The sequence below is a fragment of the Leopardus geoffroyi genome, chromosome B2 (assembly GCF_018350155.1).
Source record: "Leopardus geoffroyi isolate Oge1 chromosome B2, O.geoffroyi_Oge1_pat1.0, whole genome shotgun sequence".
NCBI classification, from domain to species: Eukaryota; Metazoa; Chordata; class Mammalia; order Carnivora; family Felidae; genus Leopardus; species Leopardus geoffroyi.
Window position 1 is genome coordinate 94580403 of NC_059332.1, and position 25783 is coordinate 94606185.

The 25783-nt window shown below is 36.4% G+C and overlaps 1 protein-coding gene and 1 pseudogene across 7 annotated transcripts in view; both read right to left on the minus strand.

Moving 5' to 3' along the window:
• HACE1 (HECT domain and ankyrin repeat containing E3 ubiquitin protein ligase 1) overlaps positions 1-25783 on the minus strand; it is a 122408-nt gene that overhangs the window by 47381 nt on the left and 49244 nt on the right. For 6 of the 7 annotated variants that reach the window (XR_006717436.1, XM_045499156.1, XM_045499159.1 and 3 more), the window contains 4 exons: positions 19903-20053; positions 11154-11488; positions 10601-10669; positions 10277-10364 (listed from right to left, as the gene is read on the minus strand). Coding sequence is in view for 6 of the 7 variants with exons in the window: in XM_045499156.1 (XP_045355112.1) it covers positions 10277-10364; positions 10601-10669; positions 11154-11488; positions 19903-20053 (643 nt within the window). In the remaining variant the exon portion in view is untranslated. The remainder of the gene's footprint in view (positions 1-10276; positions 10365-10600; positions 10670-11153; positions 11489-19902; positions 20054-25783) is intronic. The other variant, XM_045499157.1, reaches the window with a different exon arrangement.
• Positions 13548-15032, minus strand: LOC123608782 (annotated as a pseudogene).

A 25783-nucleotide genomic window follows, 5' to 3' on the forward strand; every position in this document is an offset into this window, starting at 1 on the left:
TGTCCCAAACCACCGACAGGGAAAACAAGAGGAACTGATAGTCGCAAGTTTTTACAAGCAGCAGAGTTCAAAGTCTGAAGTTTTAGAAGTCCCCACTATCACTGGATGGAGCCTGGAGGGTACAGAGGTGCTTCTGTGGAATGTAGGGCAGAGGCCCTCACTGTGGGAGCAGAGTGTGGCCTGAGGATCCCCTGGGTGGCACTGGGAGAGCCAGTTCCCCTTGTTGGAGTGCATTTTGAAGACGAAGCACTGCCTTTCCAGGGACAAATGAGCCAGTGGACAACACTGAGCTACCCCATTCGTTGGCACAGGAGCAGAGACGCCTGCTGTGGGCCACTAACCTGGACGCTGGCTTTTTGTTGCACGTGACCATAAACTCCAAGTCCCTGTGCAGCTGCCCTTCTGGGACAAAACAGCACCAGACACAGTGTTGCAAGACCCTGCCCCAGAGGATCAGAGAAGGTCCTTGCTGGGTCCCTAAAATTTGGAGTTTTGAAATCCAGTTGGCACACCTGAGATAGAACACAGGAGCGCAGGGCTGCTGGGTGAGCAGACGGTTTGGACACAGAGTGAAGGCAGGGATCCGAGGGAACCTGTGACAAACGAGGAGAGACTGTTCGCTCTTCTGTGAGGGTTTCCTGAACAGCGGCAGGTGCAAACTCTCCCACCGGAGGGAGGAGAGAGCCAGGTGACCCTATGTTTACCCCTGTCCATCAAATTCCAGTGAACAGCACAGAGCCCACAGTGGAGGCTTCAGCTGCTTGCACCAAGCTCTGTGCCCCCTGCGCTCCGCAGGTGTCTTTTCTTAATGTTTCATTTATCTATTTTGAGAGAGAAAGAGCGTGAGACAGAGCTCACACGTTGGGGAGGGACACAGAGAGAATCTCAAATAGGCTCCCTGCTGCCAGCACAGCGTCAGATGCGGGGCTCAATCCCACAAACTGTGAGACCATGACCTAAGCCAAAATCAAGAGTCAACACTCAACTGACTGAGCCACCCAGGCGCCCTGCAGGTGCTTTTTTACTAAAGCAAGTGTGCCTGAGAGTCAGATCAGCAGTGGGACCCTCCCCCAGAAGACCAGCACAAACCTCCCACACCCACCAAGTCTAATGACCATAGAGTCCTGCAAAGCTTCAGCTCTAGGGGAAACAGGATCTAGCCCCTTTTATAATACAGATCAAAACATATCTAGATAAAACTCATCGTATAGCAGACAAGGTCCAAATACTCCCCCACTGCAGGCAAGGAGAAATTCTGCAGAAGACTGACCTCAGGGAAAGAGGAGCCAAAACACAACAGCAGAGTGCACACAGCATATACCAGAAATACTTCCTGAAGCATCAGACCCTGGACAGTATGTGATCTCTTTTTAATATAGCCATTACTCTCAGGAGCAGGAAACATAACAGGTTTTCCTAATATACAGAATACCTAGACAAAAAGCCAAGAGGAAGGAATTCATCCCAAAAGAACAAAAAAAGGTCATGGCCAGGGAGCTAATCAAAAATGATATAAGTAATATGCCGGAACCAGATTTTAAAACAACAATCATAAGGATACTAGCTGGGCTTAAGAAAAGCAAAGAAGAAACCAAAGAGATCCTTACCACAGAGTTAAAAAAAAAACTAAAAACTAGTTAGGCTGAAATTTAAAAATGCTGTAACTGAGATGCAAAACTAACAGACTATAATGATCACAAGAATGGAAGAAGTATAGGAACACATGATTAGAAGATAAAATTGTAGAAAATACTGAAGCTGAAAAGAAGAGGGAGAGAAAAATATTGGATCATGAATATAAACTTAGCATACACAGAAACTCCATAAAGCATAATAACATTCACATCATAGGACTCTCAGAAGAAGAGAGGGGAAAAGGAGCAGAGTTTCATTTAGGCAATTATAGCTAAAAGCTTCCCTCAACTGGGGAAGGAAATAGATACCCAAATCCAGGAGGCACAGAGAACACCCATTAAAATCAACAAAAGCAGGCCAACACCAAGATATATCCTAGTAAAATTTGCAAAACACAGAGATAAGGAAAGAATTCTGAAAGCAGCAAGGGAAAGGAAATCCCTAACCGACAAGGAAAGACAAAGTTAGCAACAGATCTCTCCACATAAACTTGACAGGTTAGAAGGGAGTGGCATGATATATTCAATGTGCTGATTGGGAAACATGAAGCCAAGAATACTTTATCCATCAAGGCTGTCATTTAGAATAGAAGGAGACTTAAAGAACTTTCCAGACAAGCAAACTAAAGGAGTTCATGACCACTAAACAAGCCCTACAAGAATATTAAAGGGGACCCTTTGACTAGGAAAGACCAAAAGCAACAAAGACTAGAAAGTAACAGAGAAAAGTCTCCAGAACCACTGACTTTATAGGTAATACAATGGCACTAAATTTGTATCTATCAGTAATAATGCTGAATATAAAGAGAATAAATGCTCCAATCAAAAGACACAGGGTATCAGAATGGATTAAAAAATAAAACAAACAAATAAACAAACAAAAAAAAAAAACCAAGACCTATCTACATGTTGCCTACAAAAGACTCATTTTAGATCTAAAGACACCTGCAGATTTAAAGTGAGGGAATGGAGAACCATTTACCATGCTAATAGACGTCAAAAGAAAGCCACAGTAGCCATACTTATATCAGGCCAACTACATTTTAAACTAAGGACTGTAACAGGAGATGAAGAAGGACACTGTGTCATAATTAAGGGGTCTAACCAATAAGAACATCTACCAATTCTAAGTATTTATGCCTCCAACTTGAGAGAACCCAAATACACAAATCAATAACAAACATAAAGAAACTCATGATAACAATACAATAATAGAAGGGAACTTTAATACCCCACTTACAACAATGAACAGATCATACAAACAGAAAATCAACAAGGAAAGAATGGCTTTGAATGACACACTGACTGTATGGATTTAACATATATATTCAGAACATTTCATCCTAAAGCAACAAAATACACATTCTTTTTGAGTGTACATGGAAAATTCTCCAGAACAGACCACATACTGAGTAACAAATCAAGCTTCAACAAGTACAAAAAGATCGAGATCATACCATGCATATTTTCAGACCACAACACTAGGAAACTTGAAGTCAATCACAAGAAAAAACTTGGAAAGACCATAATACATAAATACATGGACGTTAAGTTAAAGCACATCCTACTAAAGAATGAAAGGGTCAACCAGGAAATTAAAGATAAAGATTTAAAAATATGTGGAAGCAAATGAAAATGAAAACACAACACTCCAAAACCTTTGGAATGCAGCAAAAGTGGTATAAGAGGGAAGTATATAGCAATACAGGTCTACTTCAAGAAGTAAGTAAAAGTCTCAAATACACAACCTAACCTTAGAAAAGGAACAGCAAATAAAGACTAAAGCCAGCAGAAGAAGGAAAATAATAAAGATTAGAGCAGAAATAACTGATATAAAAATAACAACAACAACAACAAAACACAGAACAGATGGATTAAACTATGAGCTGGTTCTTTGAAAGAATTAATAAAATTAATAATGCCCTAGACAGACTTATAAAAAAAAAAAGAGAAAGGACTCAAATAGATAAATCACAAATGAAAGAGGAGAGATCAAAATCAACACCATGGAAATACAAACAATTGTAAGAGAACATTATGAAAAATTATATGCCAACCAATTGGGCAATCTGGAAGAAATAGATAATTTCCTAGAAACATATGAGCTACCAAAACTGAAACAGGAAGAAATAGAAAATTTGAACAGACCCATAATCAGCAAAGAAATTGAATCAGTAATCAAAAATCTCCCAACAAACAAAAGTGCAGGGCCAGATGGATTCCCAGGGGAATTCTACCAAAAATTTAAGGAGTTAATACATATTCTTCCCAAACTGTTCCAAAAAAATAGAAATGGAAAGAAAACCTTCATTCCAAACTCATTCTACAAGCCCAGGATTACCTTGATTCCAAAACCAAAGACCCCACTAAAAAGGAGAATTACAGGCCAATATCCCTGATGAACATGGATGCAAAAATTCTCAACATACTAGCAAATTGAATTCAACAGTACATTAAAAGAATTATTCACCATGGTCAAGTGGGATTTATTTATGGACCCACAACTATATGGTTAACTCATCACTGACAAAGCAGGAAAGAATATCCGATGGAAAAACAACCATCTCTTGAACGAGTGGTGTTGCGAAAACTGGACAGCAACAAGCAGAAGAAGGAACCTGGACCACTTTCTTACACTATATACAAAAATAAATTCAAAATGGAAGAAAGACCTAAATGTAAGACAGGAAACAATCAAAATCCTAGAAGAGAACACAGGCAGCGACACATCACTGGAGGCAAGGGAAACAAAAGTAAAAATGAACTATTTGGACTTCATGAAGATAAAAATCCTCTGCACAGCAAAGAAAACAATCAGCAAAAGTGAAAGGCAACTGACGGAATGGGAGAATATATTTGCAAATGACATATCTGATAAAGGGTTGGTATCCAAAATCTATAAAGAGCTTATCAAACTCGACACCCAAAAGCCAAATAATCCAGTTAAGAAACGGGCAGAAGAGGGGTGCGTGTGTGGCTCAGTCAGTTGTGTCCGACTCTTAAACTCACGGTCATGAGTTTAAGCCTCACTTTGGGCTCTGTGCTAGGTGTGAAGCCTACAAAAAAAAAAAAAGGAATGGGCAGAAGCCACGAATAGACATTTTTCCAAAGACAACTGATGACTGACACATGAGAAGACGCTCAACATCAGTCATCATCAGACAAATACAAATCAAAACTACAATGAGATACCCCCTCACACCAGTCAGAAAGGCTAAAATTAACAATACAGTAAGCAACAGGTGATGGTGAGGATGCAGAGAAAGTAGAACCCTCTTACACTGCTGGTGGGAATGCAAACCGGTGCAGCCACTTTGGAAAACAGTATGGAGGTTCCTCAAAATGCTAAAATTAGAGCTACACTATGAATTAACAATTGCACTAGTAGGTATTTACCCAAAGGATACAAAAATACTGATTTGAAGGGACACATGCACCCTGATATTTACAGCAGCACTATCAACAATAGCCAAATTATGGAAAGAGGCCAAATGTCCAGAGACAGATGAATGGATAAAGATGATGTGGTATATATACACAATGGAATATTACTTGATGATCAAAAAGAATGAAATCTTACCATTTGCAACAACGTGGATGGAGTTAGAGGGTATTATGTTAAGTGAAACAAGTCCATCAGAGAAAGACAAATACCACATGATTTCACTCTTCTGTGCATTTAAGAAACAAAACAGATAAACATAGGGGAAAGGGGAAAAAAAACAGGGAAGCTAACCATAAGAGACTCTTAATTATAGAGAACAAACTGAGATTGACAGAGGGTAGATGAGCAGGGATTGAGCTAGATGGGTGATGGGTAATAAGAAATGCACTTGAGATGAGCACTGGGTGTTATATGTAAGGATGAATCACTAAATTCTACTCCTGAAACCAATATTACACTATATGTTAACTAACTGGAATTTAAATAAAAACTTGAGACAAAAAATGAAATAACAGAAAAAGATATATGTATTAAAAATAATAAAGTTAAATGTATAATCTTGTTCATACTTCTAATAGTCTTTCCATTCTGAATAAAGCATTGCTGTTGTTATAAAACTTCTGGGCATATAAATTTTAATAAACTAGAATATAAAGTGCTTTCAGTTTTAATGCTGATTATTTCTAAAACTCTGGTAAGAAAAAAAAACATTACACAGAAGTAATGTATTTATGTAGGGGCTTTGAAGTTTGATACACATGGTTTGGAATACTGGCTCTGTCACTACTAAGTTTATGACCTTAGGGAAATTAGTAAACCTCTCAGAACTTGCTTTCCCACCTGTAAAATAGGGAAAATATTTCAAGGGCTACCTATGAGGATTAAATGAAATAATGCAAATAGAGATCCTAAGAATCATAACTATAATCATTAATTAGCTAACAATTATTAAAGCACCTATGGATGTGAACAGGCACTGTTTTAAGTACTTCACATGCACTTTCACATGTAATTCTCACAACACTAAGAGAAAAAGGGACTCTTATCATCCCCATTTCACAGAAGAGAAAAGTGAAGCAATAAAAGGCTAGTTAAGTAACTTGGGGAAATACTCAAGACTCAGAATGCTCAATAAATACATATTGTTCTTATTATCATTCGGAATAATGTTAAAATTATTTAACATGACAGAAAATGTATTCCCCTATTGTAAGATATTATCTGTAAAATATGAACCAAGAAATAAAAGCAAATGGCATTTTTTAAAGTAATTCAAATGGAACATTAAAACGTACAAAATGTTATCTTCAAAAGCTAATAAGATATCTGGAAGATCAAAACACTTTTATATACAACTACAAAGCCAAAGGGCACGTTTTTGTATATAAACTTTCTGAGTACCTGTACTTCCATAAAATAATTCACAAGACTGATTACAGGCTCCTCTTAATAGCATTTGTAGAGCCATACAAAACGTCTCTTCCTTTAGCCACCAATAGAATAAGAATTCAACCCCTTACCCCAGGTAATTGCTTTTTTTTTTTTTTTTTTTTTTTTACCCTTCTTGTTTTCTGCCTCCAAGTTACAGAAAATTTCTAAGTACAGTAGAGTACAAGTATTTTTCTTCCCTTATATGAGAGTAAGCTGCCACCATGAAATCCAGTCACCCTTAAATACTTCAGTGTTGTATTTCCTACAAACAAGAGAATCCTCCTACATAACCAGGTAACAACCACCAAAATCAAGAAATTAACCTTGGTACATTACAATAGCTAATCCTTAGACCCCATTTCAAGTTTTACCAATTTCCTAATAATATCCTTTATAGCGTCATGACTGATGAATTGCATTTAGCCGTCATGTCTCTTTCACTTCAGTACAGTTCTTCAGTGTGTTCATAATTTTCATGACCTTAATTGATAGTTTTAAAAACTGCAGGTCATGGGGTGCCTGGGTGGCTCAGTCAGTTGGGCATCCGACTTCAGCTCAGGTCATGATCTCACGGTCCTTGAGTTCGAGCCCCACATCGGGCTCTATGCTAACAGCTCAGAGTCTGAAGCCTGCTTCAGATTCTGTGTGTCCCTCTCTCTCTGCTCCTCCCCTGCTCATGCTCTGTCTCTCCTGTCTCAAAAATAAATAAAAACATTAAAAAAAATTTATAAAAACTGCAGGTCAGTTATTTTGGAGAATGTCCCTCCTCTAGAGTTAGTCTGACGTTCTCAAGATTAAATTCAGGGTTGGGGCGCCTGGGTGGCTCAGTCGGTTAAGCGTCCAACTTCAGCTCAGGTCACGATCTCGCGGTCCGTGAGTTCGAGCCCCGCGTCGGGCTCTGGGCTGATGGCTCAGAGCCTGGAGCCTGCTTCCGATTCTGTGTCTCCCTCTCTCTCTGCCCCTCCCCCGTTCATGCTCTGTCTCTCTCTGTCTCAAAAATAAATAAACGTTAAAAAAAAATTAAAAAAAAAAAAAGATTAAATTCAGGGTGTATATCTTTGGCAGGAATATAAAAGTGATGCCAGTCTCAGTGCATCCTATCAGCTGGCACACTGATATGTCTGTTTTGATCACTGCCAAGTTTTTCAACTGTAGTTTTTAATCTCTGTAATTTTTAACTATTTTTTCAGTAGATACTTTGAGACTGTAAACATACTTCCTGCTTCATCAAACTTTCCATTTATCCATTAATTTTTTCAATATAGACTTATGGGTTCCAATTTTATTTGTAATATTTTGCCATCATTATTTATTCAGATGTTCACATCATTTAGCTTTGGCCAGTGGAGTCCATTCAAGTTGGTTCTGTGTCATTCTGACATAACCCTATCACTCTTCGAAAAACTTTCTTGCATTATAAGAGGTTCCAGGCTCATCTTGTACATTCCCGGACTCAGCTGTGAAATAAGCCATTTCTCCAAAGAGCACTGGTTAATTGAGAACGGTGTTCAGAAGCCAAGAACTGGGTGCCAGGTTTGCTATATCTATCAATCTACACTGAAAACTGTAAGTTCACACTGATATGTCCAATTCTAATCCAACAGCGTATGGTTCATTCTGTTCTCCATTTTGTAACTCCTCTCTCCGACACTGAGAAACCAGGCTCCCATATGAAGTATACTTACTTATTTGATGAACTGGCCCACCCTCTGTATAACCGATCTCCTGTCACAGACATGCATACTTTACTACACTGATGCCCTCTACCCTACCTGGGCTCTGTCAGTCTACTCTGAGCAACTGTCACTGCCCTCCATGCTGGACATCCTCCATATGCTCTTCCAACTCACATACTCCATGCTGAGCCCCTCTTCTACACAGACAACCTCCTTACCACACCCATGCTCCAAAACCACACATTAGGCCATTATGCATGTGAACACCTTCCTCACTCTGGCCAGGCAACAAAACTTCCTCTATAGGTAAAAACAGTGGACCTCTTAATGCAGATGCTTTTGACTAAATTGTTCAGGAAGGGAAGAGGAAAATAAATGCAGAGATAATAAAAGACAATAAAAGCAGAGATAATATTAAGAATAGCAAACTATCTCTTTCAAAAACTAAAAGCTTCTTACACCTACAATTTCATTTGCCCTAGAATGGAGTCACATAGTTTAGATTAAGAAAATGAATTTAAAAACCAGACAGACCCTTAAATCCTGGTTCTCCCACTTGGTAGCTGAATGACTTAAACAAGTTACATAATCTCTTCAGTTCAAGAGTACCCATCTCGCATGATTGCTATGAAAATAACCCAAGTAAAGCAAATATATGGTAACTGACCTAAAGTCAGCATTCAAGAAATGTTATTATTACTATCTTCTCTTTCACATTATCATTTTTAACACATGTCAAAAGGATACTTATATACAGGTGTATAATTTTATAAGAATTAGTTCTTAGCTTTAATTTCTGAAAGGGTCAGTGTCCCTAAAAAGATTTAAAAACACCTACAATATCTACCTTATGATTACTAACCAAACCACAGCTTCCAGTCTATCCTACACTTCTGACAAATTATTTTTTAAAATTTTACCAGGATCATATCATTCTCCTGAATGAAAAGTTATCAGGGGCTGCTGACAGCCTAGAAAACAAAGAAGATCCTTCAATCTGGCAATCAAGGCTTAACACAGCATGACCCCAACCTACCTTTCCAGAATTACACCTCACTCCTCACCTACACAACATTTCTGCTTCAACCATTGTAATTTTATACACTTCTTCATCTACAAGCCCTGGACCATATCTTGGCTAGAATGTTCATCTACCCAATTCACTCCAAGCAAAATTTTGCAATGTTTTTCAAGGTCCAGCATAAAATCCACCTCCTCTTTTTAAAAGTTTCCTTGACTATAGCAGGCAGAAGCAAAGTCTTCCTCCCTTAAAGTCCTAAGCAGTCAGATAATGATGTAATTACTCTTTTATAGGTACATTTATTATCTTACCTGCTAGACTGAATTAAGATCTTTGTGGAGAAAGGACATATGCTTTCTATCTCCAAATAACTGCCATTTATTGAACATATATACCAGTTATTATTTAAAATTTATTCTTCACAATAGTTTTTGAGGTTGGTGTCATTATCTCTATTTTATAGATGAAGAAACCAAGGCTCAAGGATGTTGGAAATGTGCCCAAAATTACATAGCTAGTAAGTAGCAAAAAAACTTTTCCCTAGCATGTTTCACGAAACATGAGATATGTGGAATGAACCCTGGTGGGGGAAAGGATCTCAGGTCAAATAAATTTGGAGGATTAAGAAAGTTAAATCACTATTTTTACCAAATGGTTTCTCAAAGCCTTTTAACAAGCTGCTGATACGCTTTACAAATCTCCAACAGGGCATATTGTATTTTCTAAACGTATTTAGGGATAAAATCCTTTCCTCAAGGACCATCAGCCTTATAGGACTAATGCTCCATAAAACTCATTTCAGGAAACGTGGCAATGTGTTCTGTTGTCTTTGCACAAGATTTTGCACACACTGGACACTCAGTACACACTTCTTGAAGATAAAAAAATGCCCCTCATACTAATGTAACATATTAATGTAATTCCACATACTGAAGTAAAGAATAAGGTAATTTCACTCCTCTTCTAGCAAGAGGTCTCAAGTATAATAATTATTTCACTAAAAAGTATTCAAATTAAAAAACTAATTTTCATTAGACAGACTAAAAACAAGATTAAGAGAAATCTCTACCTGTGCTTTTATGATATGCATGAATCTTGACATCAACTCAGGACATTCAAGGAGGAAGTGAAAGTGGTCAAATATAATTTTGGGATTTCTAAAAGAAAAATATATTTTGTTTAAATGGACAGGAAGGATGAATAAGTGAAATGCAAATTCAGATATACAGATACTGAAACAAAAGAAAAATATTAATCTACACCTACTATATTTTTACTTATCATTGAGCATTTTTTGAATTGTAACAGAAAAAAACATTTCTGTTGAGATAAACATTGTAAGCAAAGAAAGAAAAGCCTACAAGAGCGATCTATGAATCCAAGAAAGCCTTACCTATTAACAAAGCATTTTAAAACTTCATCATGTTTGCAGACAAATTCAATGAAACGGGGTGAAGTCATTCTGTGGGGGATAAAAAAATCAGAACGTATGGACGGAAATTGGTGATAAAGCAAATCTGGTAACTATGTATACAATTGGACTGGCTCCTAGCAGAAGAAAAAAAAAGATCTGTGTTTGGAAAACTAGGCATGCCTAGTCAATTTATAAGATGAAAAAATATATAGAACTTTTCATTAACAGAGGATATGAACAGTGACTTTTTAAAAACCTTGAAATTTTAAACATCTCTGCTCTATACACTTTGAATACAAAATTAAGTAATCCTGCACAAAGTGACATTCACCATTCTACATGTTAATCATTTATATAATGCTTAAAACTCAAATATTTTAAACCAATTCTAGATTAGTACGATGAGTGTCCTAAAACAGATCAAAACAGAACCTAAAATCAACAAATTATTGTTTGTTACTGAAATTACCAAAAAAATCATAGCTTTTCTTCATCTATCAGAAAAGGAAATAATAAGCAGAAACCTTCTTACCCTGGGGGCATCTGACAAGAACAGCACATGTAAAAGGCTTGAATGACAGCACTTAGCCGGTTAGCTGTCATAGAAATAACATCCTGACAGTCTGCACTGGCTTCCTGTTTCCCTCCAAGAGCATCTGGTTTAGATTCCCCTGTGCCAGTGGATAGATTTTCATAGCTCCCAGGTCCTGGAGGTTCAAATGGAGGAATGGAAGTACCATCTTGATCTTGGCCTTTTTGTTTCAGCAAAATAGAAGTGATATCCGTTGAATCCTTCTTGTTTTTCATCAATTCTGTAGCTATTAAAACTAGCCATTCATCTAATGAGTGCCAAAGCAATTCGAGAGGCTAGGAGAAAAACAGAAGGGTTTTTTTAACATCATTCTTAAACTCCAGGATAAAAAAACTCACTCAAGCAAATATTATAAAAGAGAAAATTTACTCTAGCTACTGCTACTTTCCCAAGTTAATGTGACAGCAGTGCCTGAAGGTAAATAACAAAACATATGAATGCCACATAAATAACAATTTCTTCATTTACAGCAAAAATTTAATTTCTATTTATTTATTCCTTGGAATAAAAAGGTAAAACCTAAAATCTAACAAAAAATTCATAAGCAATCTTTCCTCTTTTAAAAATTTTCAAATATTTAGTTCTAAAAGCATATATTACTTTTAAATATACAATCCCCCAATCTTTACTATATTCATGTGTTAACAATTTTCAACTGTCTTTTTTCAATTAAAAAAAAAATAAGAAGTCCTAAAAAGTCTAATGAACAGTTTGGTTCTGGGGTGCCTGCCTGGGTTAGCTGGTGGAGCATGAGACTCTTGATCTCAGGGTTGTGAGTTCGAGCTCCACAGAGAGTGTAGAGATCACTAAAAGAAATAAATAAACTTAAAAAAAAAAGCTTTATTGTGCTCTTTTCATGTAATTCATATAATTTTGAAAATTTATGGTTAGAAATTTAAAAATTTTACATAATATTTATATATATGCACATACATGCATATGCTTTCATACACATATACACAAATTCCATCTAATGACTAGTAACTACCAAAACTGACTAGCAAATCCTTAATTCCAAGTAAAAATTAACAGCTTGAAAAAGAAAAAGGGAGGGAGTAAACTGTTTGTTTTTTTTACACTATTTAAAATATTCCTTTTAAAAAAATAATGAAATGTCTTTTGTAAACTAACAGCAAATGAAATTTTCTTTTTAAAATATTATGTAATCGCTACCACAGGACTAAGTACTAAAGGAGATGAAATATTTACATCATCCCTAATAACTAGTAATTTTTTTTTTTAATTTTTTTTTCAACGTTTATTTATTTTTGGGACAGAGAGAGACAGAGCCTGAACGGGGGAGGGGCAGAGAGAGAGGGAGACACAGAATCGGAAACAGGCTCCAGGCTCTGAGCCATCAGCCCAGAACCTGACGCAGGGCTCGAACTCCCGGACTGCGAGATCGTGACCTGGCTGAAGTCGGACGCTTAACCGACTGCGCCACCCAGGCGCCCCTAACTAGTAATTTTTAACAAGCAGAAATATAAATGCCCAAGTACTATCAAAAGAATGCTACCAGGGATCTAATATACAACATCATGTCTAGTTTTCAATACTGTACTGTAAATTGAAAGCTACCATGGGGACACCTGAGTGGGTCAGTTGCTTAAGCGTCTGACTTCGGCTCAGGTCACGATCTCATGGTTCATGGGTTTGAGCCCCATGTTGGGCTCTGTGCTAACAGCTCAGAGTGTGGAGCCTGCTTCGGATTCTATGTCTCCATCTCTCTCTGCCCCTCCTCTGCTCATACTCTATCTCTCTCAAAAATAAATAAACATTTAAAAAAATTTTTTTAAGTTACTATGAAAGTAAAGCTTTTTTTTTTTAATTTTTTTTTTTTTAACGTTTATTTATTTGTGAGACAGAGAGAGACAGAGCATGAACAGGGGAGGGTCAGAGAGAGAGGGAAACACAGAATCGGAAATAGGCCCCAGGCTCTGAGCTGTCATCACAGAGCCCGACGCGGGGCTCGAACTCACAGACCGTGAGATCATGACCTGAGCCGAAGTCGGACGCTTAACCGACTGAGCCACCCAGGCGCCCCTGAAAGTAAAGCTTTAATGTTGTCACCATGACAAGAAAATGGTAATAATGTGAGTAAAGGATGTGTTAACTGACCTTATTGTGGTAATGTATATGTGTATCAAATTATCAAATTATACACCTTGAGCTTACACAATGTTATATGTCAATTATATCTCAATAAAACTGGTGGGAAAAAAGGTCTGCAAGAACATTTTTAACCCCAAATAAAAATTAACAGTCAGGGTCAAGGAGAAAGATAGCACTTAAATGCTCCTTCATTCCTACACTATTGTTTTGTTTTGTTTTTGCTTCCAACTGTATTAGTCTCTTTTTATTCTTTTAGTAATCTTTCCCAGAGTTCACTACTTCTGTTTGTAGGTGATGAAATGTGTAAAGAATCCACTTCAAATGTTGGCACAGCTATGAGCATGGTCTTTCTGTTTACTTGAACTCAGAATTAAGACTTTGGGTTCTTGTTTTTAATACTGCAGTCCCAGAAGTAGTTCTCACTGTAGACTTGTCTGCAGGAAGTCTTATGCTTTCTAGCAGTAGTCTACAACCAGGCTCTAGCTTCCCCAGGACACTACACAGGGTGGATTTAAATATGTACTAAACGAAGAGGCCATTCTCTCAAATGAGTTTAAATGAGTATTTTTTTTTCTTAAAAACAATGCCTCTACTCCAAATAAATCAAGGTCAAAATCAATGAAGAGCTCAAGATGACATCAGTCACATTTGTCTAAGTCCTGGTGTTGTGTGGATGAGGAGCCACCACTTATGACAACAGGGGATACATCCAGAGTAACAGCCAAATTCATTAACATGTTTCCATTTCTAAACCATCATTAAAGGACGTATGTGGGGTCACACCACTCTCACGGTAGTCCAGCAGGGCAACCATGCCATCTAGATTCATGTTTTCAATAAAGAAGTGGTCATTTTTGAAATTAGCAAGGATGTGCCTGATTCGTTCTGCAGGCCCTATTATAAAAGGTTTTACTCTTTCTGGCCTCTGTTCTTCGAGCTTGCCTTGGATTGATTTCATTTGATGTACTTCTTGTAGGCTTCTTTTGTGAAGCTGGTTTCCTGCAAGTGATGGTTCATGACAACATCAACACCAGTGATTACTGTGCTTTTGGTACCTTCACACACATGACCTTCAGCGGAGGCATTTCCACCAATGAACGATCCACCAATGTTACCCTCGGACCTACCAACCATGTTCCCCTCCACCTCCAGGCACAACCCACCCATGATCTCCAGATCTTATAGATGTCAGAGAACATCTCATCATGACTGATGAGGTCCTGGTAGATAATCATGATGGCATCTGGAGAGAGACGATGGCAGCACTATCTTAGCAGGAGCAGGGAGCCCTAAACCCGGTGCAGAAGAAGTCACACTGGGGGTGTGACGAAGAAGCTGGGGGGCAGGGGGAGTTTGAAAAGCCATATACCATTTTAAATATTACTGTTGAGAATGATAAACTGTCTTTCTGCAAATGAATATAAGAGTTAATCTTTTTGTTTCTTATGGGATCACAGAATGCTACAAACTAGACGATGCGCTTCAGAAAGACCCACAATATTTCAACCAAAAGAAATGTTACTTTTAAATATTAAAATCTTACTTTACGGAAAGAGATTACACAACTATAATTGGAAGTTTAAGAAATGTTTAAATAACATGTTCTTCCAGGAAATTCTTTATCATTATTTTCTAACAAGTTCTTCTGCTATGTGTTCAGCTTTTCTTCAGGTTTGCAGAACATTGTCTTTTTGAGAATATTTATTTGACTTACTAGATTTGCAAATAATTAAATCAATCTTAAGTCTTCACTTAAACATTAAACCAAAAAGCAGAAAACAAAACAAAATAAAGCAAAAAAAGCTCCCCCTATCATCAACAAAAACCTAGTCCCTTCTTTCAACAAATATTTAGTTAGTACATACTACATAAACAGGTAGGCAAAGTGAGAAACTGATTATACTCTCTAAGGTTGAAATAAGCACCCCTCTCCCCAACAAAGAGAGCTCTTCTATGGTTAGGCGTAGCAGCTGCAAGATTCAGGATCCCTGAGCTGCTTCAAAGGAAGGGTAAGAGGCACCAGCTGCCATAAACACTGACATGATACCTGCACAGAAAATGTCTTAATTCTCGTGAGCAAAACATCAAACCCACTGTAAAGAATGAAAAAGAACATTTTACGTCAGTAAAACTTTTAGCTTTACATCACAAAATGAACTTCCAAAATAGAAAGAACAGGTGGTAATGTAAAACTTCTTGAAACAAAAGGCAAAAGGAATAATTGGCCTCTAAATGAGGACTGCAACCTAGAAAAACAGCACACTGGATACAGATGAAGCCTAAGGCAAGAAATGATACCTGCTGCTCACACAGATGAGAGCACTGAGCCTGAACCAGCAACAACCAGCAACAATCCCATTTTTTTCTTTCTCTTTCTTTCTTTCCTTTTTTTTTTTTTTTTTAATGTAGGTTCCACACCCAGCATGGAGCCCAAAGAGGGGTTCAAACTCACAACCCTGAGCTCAAGACCTGAGCTGAGATCATGAGTTGGACGTTTAACCGACTGAGCCGCTCAGGCACCCAACAATCCTATTTTTAAATACTGACAATGTGTAAAAATTAAAGGCAAGTTTTGAATAATCCAGAAATAATTTTTAAAGCCCATATCTGTGTAAAAATGATAGTCTAGAAAGAGTTTCAATAAAGGAACACAGCAAAAATTAAAAGAGAATGAGGAGAAAAAAGAAGTACTACGTCATCTTAGGCCTTTCTTTACTCTTCTCTTTTTCGTATCTTTTTTTTCTTCATTCACATATGTATTAAAACTAAATCCCAACCTCAAGGTATTTTTACCTACAGAGTTTTCCTTCGAAGATCTGTTCACAAAGTTCATGCCTCAACAACAAAAAAAGTACTGTGAAAATAACTTTAATTTCTAACTGTGGTACTAGCCACAGATAAAAAGGATTAAAATAAATTTTTAAAATTAAAAATAAACAATTTCAAGCCTTATCTATGATGCTTTCTATATTCATAAATAATAATGATAAAAACATTAGCTAAGACACAAAGCACCAAAAAAATAAAGATATAAAGCACCATATGTATCAACTTTTACTGAAAAATGAATCAATGACTATGGAAAACATTAGCAGATCTCGCCATCGTGAAATATTGCTTCATTTCACATTATTGACAAGCATACATAATTTTCAAAACATTTTAAGTTCTATTTCAAAGCTATAGTATATAGTCTCAAACTTGCTGGACAATTTTTTAAAAATTTAAGATCCATGTACCAACGTGAGATATGAATTTGACAGGAAAGCATTACTAAATTAAGTTCTTTAATAGTATCTTAAAATACACTCTTGAAATTTAACAGTACAGTCTCACTATTCTCAATTTGACAATGTCAAATGTTACAATCCAAAATATAAGATTTTGAAGTTAAAAGTTTCTCAATCATTCTCAGCTTCCAAACTTTCCCAATTACAATTCTATGTAAGTATTAACAGTCACAGCTTACTAGTCACAAAAGAAGAGCATATCAAGATTCAGTAAGTCTAAATTGTCTTCCCCATGTTCACACTGCTTCAATAAACATAACTACCTTCTCCTTCAGATGCTCCGAAGTTCCCAAGGCATTAGATAAAAATCTCTTAACACTGAAAAAATGGCTAAGTGTTAAGATTAACTTAAAAGTTTTCTAAGATAAATCAGAAAACTAGTAACAGGATGTTAAACAATTTCACCTACTAAAACCACATGGCCTATAAACCCACTCATTTGTAATGGAAAACCCATTAGTTAATCCTAACAATAAAGTGACATGTTAGAGTACCTAGTTAATGAAATGGAAAGTAGGGATCAATGGCTACCTTAGACAAAACGTGGTAAAAATTAAAATGGTATTTTCCAGTCTAACATAGCAGGAACTCAGGAAATGGTTATGATCTTTACAACTCTGAATCACCCCACAATGAACAGAAGATTTTATATAAATAGATGACAATGTAGTTTCTATTTTTTATCCTTGTAAGTGGGAGGGCATCATTTTGTCATCCTCCAGCCATAAAATATAATTCATAAAATTATATGTCAAGAGACTAATAAATTTTTAAGAGTAACATTTAATGTTTTTAAAAACGTAGGTAGTTTTGTAATAAAAATGTTTTACCGAAGTGTAAGGTCAAAATTAAAAAAAAAAAAAAAAAAACAGTCAAGGCAAAAGCAGTTGTCAATGATGCATAAAACAATCCCTTAAAAAAAGATACTAATAAATGAAATAAGATAGAAAAAAAAGAGCTTTTTGTAATATATATGTCATTGATATAATAATCAAAACAGAGTTTAGATTTCACAAAAGAAAAGCTCAAAGAAAACCAGGGAGATACCCTTTTCTACTCTGTTATACCAGTATTGACTGGTTAGATAGGAAACTAACATTTGAAATCAAGTACAAAATTCCTATAGAGATGCTACGAATTAACACATACTTATTTTCTGATCATTAGCAAACACATGGCATACTCAAATTTTAACCAAAAAAAAAAAAAAAAACAAAACCAAAAAAACAAAGACAAAAACAAAAAAACAGACAATAGTGAATATAATCTATACCCAATTTGGAGAATAGTGACTTTATCTATACCTGATTTGATTTTCTATTCATCATTATAGGTAAGTAGAAAGGATAAGCAGAAAATTAAATCAGCACAAGCCATACCAGAATACATTAAGAACAACTGCATGTAATGTGACTATTTAAGCAGTAAAACTCACTTAAAATAACACTGACAAAATAGTGGATCAATATTTAGATTCAAATTTTACAAAGATAGTAACTTATGACTCCAAACTAGTATTGAAGAAGTGGTATGTGAAAAGCCAAAATTTGAATTACAAAAAGTTGTATAACTGCCTTCTTCCAGGAGGTGGCACAATAGGGGAAAAAAAGGAAAAAAAATAAGAATCAATCTCTTTCTCTCTCTCCTCTCTCTCTCTCTCTCACACACTCACACACACACACACACACACACACACACACAAACAGATGAAAACTCTTTTCTGCACTAACTCTTTAGAAACAGTGAAGAACACAAACAGATGCAAGGCCCTTACACACATCTTTCTAAAAGCCTATTGTACCTATTTTAGCTATTAAAATCCACCAGTGTCAAAATGCTTACAAAGCACTTATTTGTAGGTGCCCAAAAAGTTCCATGTAAGAAAAGAATCACTTAGCATTGGTCATTAGTTTTACTTCAAATTTTACAGACAGTAAAGCTGTCAATCATAACTAGTTTTTTAGAAAGTGACAAATAAAAATGTTTATATCACTTTTTGGATAGATAACCTATATTTATACTCAAAATATAAAAGAAATACTCAAAATATTTAAAGAAATACAAACCTTCATGAACCCAAAAGCAAATTTTGTACCATGAAAATTTCTTAAGATAAGTTACCTTTAAAAAGCTAATATGAAAACAGTTATAAAGTTACACATTTGTCCAAAATCTGAGTTATTTAAAAATACGCCTCAAGAAAAAAAAAGTCTTAACAATAACAATTATAGCCACATTCATTTTGCTTAATTCATAAAATTATACTTTAACTTAGGTAGCAACACTGTCTTGGGTCTTACAGGAAGCAGCTGAAGCAATACAAATATTTTAAGCAAATATCTCAGGGTGCCGGGGTGATTAAGTCAGTGAAGCATCTAACTCTTGATTTTGGCTCAGGTCATGATCTCATAGTTCATGAGATTGATACCTGCATCAGGCTCTACGCTGACTTTGATGAGCCTGCTTGGATTCTCTTTCTCTCTCCCTCTCTCTCTGTCCCTCCCCTGCTTGTACTCTCTCTCTCTCAAAATAAATAAATATATTTTTTTTAATTTTTAAGAAGAGAAAAGAAAATATCTCAATGATTCTTCCTTGAAGTGATCCCAGGAATTAATTGGTAGTAAACACAGGAAATGAAAGTAAACTTACTTTTAAAACACATATATGGACACACACATTAACTCCCTTCTGAAAATATGCAATAATAACCTCTAAATAGAAACCAGGTATTTTCAGAAGGGAGTAGGGAGAAGGAATGGGTTATATAGGTGATGGGGATTAAGGAGGACACTTGTGATGAGCACTGGGTGATGTATGAAATTGCTGAATCACTATATTGTACCCCTGACACTAACATAATACTGTATGTTAACTAACTGGAATTAAAATAAAAACTTTAAAAAAAATGGACACAAGGAAAAAAAAGAAAACTAGTTATTTTCTTTACTTCTGAATAATTTTTTAAAAAGCATGATGGCTGCATATTGCTACATTTAAAACCTGTAATCCAATTTAAAAAAGTAGATTTAAGTATTAAGTATCTTTACCCTTTGAATACAACACTAATGGAATTAAAATGTTACTTGTAAGAAAAATACAGAAAGCTTACCACTTAAGAATTGCTGTTGATTACACAGGGATGAAAGGAGAAATGTGTGTCTAACTTAAAATGTGATAGGAGTATGAACCAAACTTAGTTTATGAGGTTTCTGACTAATGAATGCATGCTTTGTCACATTCATCTCTTTTTTGTCTATCTTATTAACAACATCATATACTTTTCTGACCTTGAACACCTGGCTTCTTGGAGTTTTATTCCCATTGTAGCCCAAATCGATTCCATTACTGGGAGAGGATGGACCAATTCGAAAGACATGACAAAATATCCTCACAATCCTTAAAAGGCTCTTCATTTGAGCATCATAATTACTAGACAAGCTGAAAATAAAAGTTAAAATATGAACAGGTTAGGTGGAATAAAACAAATTACATCTTAAAATAATTAATTTAAAACATTTTCATCACATTAATCATCTGTTTCCTAATATAACTAGCAAAGTTCCTTCCTATTGTGATAGGGAACAGAATGCTTTGTTTAATAGGAAGTTGCTATACATTATTTGGATTGCATATGAATGAATTATTAATGTTTAAGCAACCAGAATAGAACCAATAATCAAAGCACAAATATGAAGGAAAGCACCAACAGTTGGTTTCTTGAGGCATCAACTTTAAGCAATCTCTAACTTTCACTTCCAAAAGTATATTTATAAATTAAACGGACTCTTAGGAATTCTGAGGACATTTCAGAGAAATAGAAATGTTGATTATGTTCTCAAGTCAACCTACAACTCTATTGTAGAAGCTGAACTTTCTACTCTATCCATAACCTCATTTCCCCTCCTCACCCCAGAATAGTAACCAATTGTTCACATATAGCAGAACACTTACAAATTAAATAACCTTAAAGTTAATATCAGCATCAAGGCAGTTCTCTAATGGTAGTCTTATGACTCTACATAAATATAGGATATACACACCACTGTGAAGAAAAAAAGAACTCAAATCCAATTAACAATACTGAATATAATATAAACCTTCTTTGACAAATCAAAAAGCCCTTCATAATTTTATAGTGCCTGGGAAATGTTCATCATTACAAATATCAATCAACTATTCTTCTATAGAGAAATTGTAGGAGTTAGGCTAAATCTGTATTGAAACTAGTGGCAGGTCTTTAAAAAAAAAATGTTGTTGTTGTTCAGGGGGTTGTTTAATTTGGAATCTCTAACATCAGTTATCTTGTATTTTAATGGTAGCACAAAAGCAAAGTAAAGAGTTACATAAACTTTTGGGCAGAATGGTTATGATTGTATATATTAATTATCATAGCTTACCCTAAATTCTCCCAAGTGTATTTTACCCAGCTCATAGAGATGAAAAGTCAAGGAGATGAAAAGTACAGCATAGGGAATATACTCAATAATACTGTAATAACACTGTATGGTGACATATAGTAACTATACACATCATGTTGAGCCCTGAGTAACATGGAATTGTTGAATGACTATGTTATACACCTGAAATTTACACAACATTGTATGTCAACCATACGTCAATAATAATAATTAAAAGGATTAGTAGGGTGAGTGGGTGGCTCAGCTGATTAAGCGTCCGACTCTTGGTTTCGGCTCAGGTCAAGACCTCACGGTTCTTGAGTTTAAGTCCCGTGTTGGGCTCCGTGCTGGCAGTGCAAAGCCTGCTTGGGATTCTGTCTCTCCGTCTCCTTCTGCCCCTCCCCCACTCACTCTCTCAAAATAAATAAACTTAAAAATAAAATAAAATAAATAAAATGCATAAGTAATGTGGAAATAGCAAATGCCTACTTCTAAGAATTCCAGTGTGTAAGTGCCAACTAGAGCGTATTTTCTCTGCTGGTGACATGTGAACCCAAAATTTCCTGACATTTTCACTTCAATATTCATGTTGTTTCTCATTCTAAGAATTATTAAATTGTTAAAAATATTCAATAAAAATTAGCTATCAGTTACAACTGTTAGTAAAATATGACAGTTACTGCTATCCATACTGTATTGAACTGGGATACCTACATCATATTAACAAAATTTTTTGTTTCAGTAACTTTGTATTGATTTTTATGTATTTGTCTTTAGGAAGTGTTTCTAATTTTATATCATAAGATTGTTGAGACTGACAAAACAGAAATGTAGTTTGGCTGAAACTACTTCCTTCTTTTATTGTGTTGTGACTATTGGAAAAGTTAACTATGATGACTCTCAAATTTTTCTATGAGAAAGAGGTGAATTTGACTTTCCTCTGCAAAATTACTATACATTTAAATATTTAAATAACTGATCTAGGAAACATTTCATGACTTAAGAAGTATTTTCTGAACAATGGAATCTGAATATGACTCTCAATTATAAACACTATCTAATAATTTTATATTACTACAACCAGTTTAAAATTCTTCCAAGCTGAATCACTGATTCAAAAAATGTTATTTTTCACTTTACAACAAGTGAAATATCTTTAGTATTATACAAAAATATCACAAAATCTAAACTTCATCGTATCTTTCTCCACTTGATCATAAAATGATAATTTCTTCCCAAGCCATAAGGTCTCAATATAAAAGTTTTAACATTAGTTTCCTAAATCAAGGCCCTATCAATGAACTTACCTTTGGTTTACATGTGAAAATATACTTTCATTCAATGTCTTACTAAGCAAACAGCTGTGATTTCTCTGTTCATTTGCACATTGATAACTATCTTTATCTTTAATCGTAAGTATACAGAAAGTAAGATAATTCACTTATTTAGTCAAACACATTATGTGCAAAAGGGACTGCAAATAAATATTTATTATCTAGGGGCACCCTGGTGGCTCAGTTGGTTGAGTGTCCAACTTTGGCTCAGGTCATGATCTTGTGGTTTGTGAGTTCGAGCCCTGTGTCGGGCTCTGGGCTGACACTCTTGAGTCTGGAGCCTGCTTCAGATTCTGTGTCTCCCTCCCTCCCTCCCTCCCTCTCTCTCTCAAAAATAAATTTAAAAAACATTAAAAAAAATTTTTAAGTACATATTTATCATCTTTAGTAAATATTCCCAGAATTGGTTAGACAAAAGGCTATCCATTTTTTCAAAAGTAAGCTAATTAACATCTCAATTGTCACTAAATATATATTTGAATCAGTTTTCTTAATTAAAATTTCTATTAAAGTGGCCAAAATTATATCCCATTGTGGGTTAAGAAGCATAAAATGATTTATAAATTAATGAACAAAAGGGAGACAATTTGCAAAAGTACCATGAAACATAAACCCTCAGGAGGGAGTAATTTGTATTTGAGACCCTCTTATTCTACCTTGGCAGCTGTGAGGCAATAGAAAACATATATATTGGTCTCTACCCCTGGTTCCTGGTACAAAGCTCCTAAAACCCTCCTAATTTCCTAAGTGATAAGAGCACTAGGAACATCTTTTGTTCTAATATTTAGTCTTTGACTGCTGTTCCTGATACAGAGTTCCTCAATCTCTTGTCATTTCCTGGGTGACAGCAGTTGTCTTTTGTTCTACTGAGGTGAATCTTAGTGAGCTCCTGGATGGAGGCTGGTCACCAGAAAGACTAAGCCACGATTCGAAGCTTAGAATTTCCAGCCCCACCCCACGTTATCCAGAGAGGGGAGAAGGACTGGAAATGGAGTTAATGATCAACATGCCTACAGGGTAAAGCCTCCACAAAAAGCCCAAAACTATGGGGTTCAGGGAACTTCCAGATTAGTGAACACGTCCACATACTAGGAGGGTGACACCCTCAACTCCATGGGGACAGAAGTTCCTGTGCTCGAGATCCTCCAATACCTTTTTCTTTGTATCTCTTCATCTGGCTGATCATCTGCATCCTTTATTGTGTCTTTTAATAGACTGGTAAATCTAAATAAGTGTTTCCCCGAATACTGTGAGCTGTTCTAAAAAATAACCAAACCCAAGGGGAAGGAGGTCATGAGAACTTCTAATTTGTAGTGAAGTCAGACAGAAGTTATGGCTAACCTGGGGATTTACTATTTGGAATTGGCATCTGAAAGTGGGAGCAGTCTCGTAAGAAAGAGTCCTTAACCTATGAGACTTGATGTGTCTCTAGATGGATAGTTTTCAAAGCTGAGAAAAGCTGTACACCAGCTGGTGTTTAAAGAATTGCCTGGGGGGGCGCCTGGGTGGCTCAGTCGGTTAAGCGGCCGACTTCGGCTCAGGTCATGATCTCGCGGTCCGCGAGTTCAAGCCCCACGTCAGGCTCTGTGCTGACAGCTCAGAGCCTGGAGCCTGTTTCGGATTCTGTGTCTCCCTCTTTCTCTGACCCTCCCCTGTTCATGCTCTCTCTCTCTGTCTCAAAAATAAATAAATGTTGAAAAAAAAAAATTAAAAAAAAAAAAAAAAAGAATTGTCTGGTGTGGGGAATGAAGAACCCACACAACTGGCGAGGGTGGTAACAGTGTCAGGTAAAGGTAGTAAAGGAGAAACACGGGACTTCCCAAAACAGTAAACAACACAATAAATTCTAATATAATTCTAATAACCAATACTCACTACCAATCTCAAGAAAAAGATACTTAGGGGTACCCAGGTGGCTCAGTAGGCTGAACGTCAGATTTCGGCTCAGGTCATGATCTTGCCGCTGTTAGCGCAGAGCCTGCTTCAGATCCTCTGTCCCCCTTTCTTCCCCTCCCCACTCTCTCTCAAAAATGAATAAACATTTAGAAAAATAAAAGAAAAAGATACTTAGAGCCCCAAAATGGCCATAATTAGCAGATTTCATAGAGCATTTGAAAAGTAGCACTGTAGGTGGTGAGGCACTGCAGTTTAGTAAAACAGTTTTAAAACTCGTTCTGGGGGCGCCTGGGTGGCGCAGTCGGTTAAGCGTCCAACTTCAGCCAGGTCACGATCTCGCGGTCCGTGAGTTCGAGCCCCACGTCAGGCTCTGGGCTGATGGCTCAGAGCCTGGAGCCTGTTTCCGATTCTGTGTCTCCCTCTCTCTCTGCCCCTCCCCCGTTCATGCTCTGTCTCTCTCTGTCCCAAAAATAAATAAACGTTAAAACTCGTTCTGGCCATGGCCCTCTTTTTCCTACCATACTTCTGTTCCACTCATCTCCCTGTTACTTTTTTTTTTTTTTTAATTTTTTTTTTTTAATGTTTATTCATTTTTGAGAGACAGAGAGAGACAGAGCATGAGCGGGGAAGAGGCAGAGGGAGGGAGACACAGAATCTGAAGCAGGCTCCAGGCTCTGAGCTGTGAGCACAGAGCTCAACGCAGGGCTTGAACTTACGAACTGCGGCATCATGACCTGAGCCGAAGTCCGACGCTCAACCGACTGAGCCACCCAGGTGCCCCTCTCCCTGTTACTTTTAAGAGCTAGATTGGAACCCAGAATCTGCTCTCTATTAATGAGAATAGGAATCCTCACTCTTCTATGTATTAGCTTGGTTGCTAACTTCAGTTTTCTTCCATGTAAAATGGAAATTACTACCTAAATAACAAAATTATTGTGAGGTTTAAATAAAATAATGTATTTCAATGCTCCTTAGCTTAGTGTCTGGTTGTAAGTATTAAAGGTGAACTTAAAACCATAAACATTTAAAAACATAGGCCTTCTTGGGGCGCCTGGGTGGCGCAGTCGGTTAAGCGTCCGACTTCAGCCAGGTCACGATCTTGCGGTCCGTTGAGTTCGAGCCCCGCGTCAGGCTCTGGGCTGATGGCTCAGAGCTTGGAGCCTGTTTCCGATTCTGTGTCTCCCTCTCTCTCTGCCCCTCCCCCGTTCATGCTCTGTCTCTCTCTGTCCCAAAAATAAATAAACGTTGAAAAAAAAATTAAAAAAAAAAAAAAACCAAACAAAAAAAAAACATAGGCCTTCTCATTACTGTGGAAAAGCAAAAAACAAGACAAAAGATTTAGGTAGAAAAAAACAGGACATTTTTCTAATATAGGAAAACAGGGTGTTTAAAATAATCATCATTATCTCTGGCATTTTCCATTTATATAATCATCATCACCATCTCAACTATGGGCCAAACATTATGCTTGGCACTTTACAGTATCTTATCATTGAATTTTTATAACAATTCATTAAGAAGATATTTACTACCATTTTCCA